The 1080-nt window shown below is 49.9% G+C and overlaps 1 protein-coding gene across 1 annotated transcript in view; it reads right to left on the bottom strand.

Annotated features, from left to right (window-relative positions):
- Positions 1-754, bottom strand: part of POGZ (pogo transposable element with ZNF domain) — a gene marked incomplete at its 5' end in the record, with an annotated part of 17323 nt that extends 16569 nt beyond the window's left edge. Inside the window, one exon of the mRNA XM_017839505.1 lies at positions 551-754. Coding sequence (XP_017694994.1) covers positions 551-754 — 204 coding nt within the window. The remainder of the gene's footprint in view (positions 1-550) is intronic.
- Positions 755-1080: the final 326 nt, after the last annotated feature.

Genomic DNA, 1080 nt, shown 5'->3' with positions numbered 1-1080 from the left:
GGATCAACTCATCTCATCCCATCCCAGGCCTGGATCAACTCATCTCATCCCATCCCAGGCCTGGATCAATTAATCCCATCCCAGTCCTGGATCAATTAATCCAATCCCATCCCTGGACCAACTAACCCAAGCCCATTCCCTGCCCAGGAACAACCCAGCACAACCCTCTTCCCACCCCTGCTGAGCTCCCAGAATTCCCAGTGGGAGTTTTCCTTTCCCTCCCCAAGCAGACTCAGACTGGGTTTGGATGCAGATCCCTGCATTCACAGCTTTTCCTCGGGTGGAATTTCCCCAAAAACCCGAGTAGCTCATGAGCTCCAGTTTCAGGATTTGGTTGTTTTAATTCCATTTATAAACCATGTTTTTATGCCCATTTTTATTCTCCTCCCTAATCCCTCCGAGGCTCCCAGTCCCATTCCCAGGGATGGAAACTCAGGGGATCCTCCAGTTCCAAATTAATTTGGACAGGAGGCTTTGGAGACTCATTTTTGGGGACAATGACCACGAGTTTGGTCCTTCTGAGGTTCCACAGCAGAAAGGAGTGTTATTAAAAATTCCCACCACAGAGCTGAACCTCCCCCTGGGAAACATGAGTTGGAAATGTCATTTTTGGTGGGTTTAGCCCTAAAAAGGAGCCCTTACCTGGCACGAGGGTGATGGGTCTCACTGTCTGCCCTTGCTGGACGTTGAGCACGATCCCGACCTGGTTCATGGTGTTCTGGACGGGCCTCACGTTCCTCACGGGAAAGCCCTGGGATCAAACAGCACCCTTACCACACAGAGCGTTCCCAATCCCAACTTTTACACCCCAAAAAGCCAATAAATGGATAAAAACAACCCACCCCACAGTGTCAGCACCCAGAGGAGAGCTGGACTGTGAGGTGTCTTCCTTAGACTTGGCAATATCCCACAAACGGCCTCTGCTCATCCCTCTTCCCAAAGCACCCAAAAACCTTCTCCCTGAAAAATCCTCCTTCAAAAACCTCCTTTTCCCCAAAACCTCCTCCTTCAAAACCCTCCTTTTTCCCAAAACCTCCTCCTTCAAAACCCTCCTTTTTCCCAAAACCTCCTCCTTCAAAA

Source organism: Lepidothrix coronata, unplaced genomic scaffold (assembly GCF_001604755.1).
Source record: "Lepidothrix coronata isolate B3197 unplaced genomic scaffold, Lepidothrix_coronata-1.0 Scaffold426, whole genome shotgun sequence".
Lineage (NCBI taxonomy): Eukaryota > Metazoa > Chordata > Aves > Passeriformes > Pipridae > Lepidothrix > Lepidothrix coronata.
The sequence above is the reverse complement of the archived record's forward strand: the minus strand, read 5'-3'. Positions and strand labels throughout refer to the sequence as shown.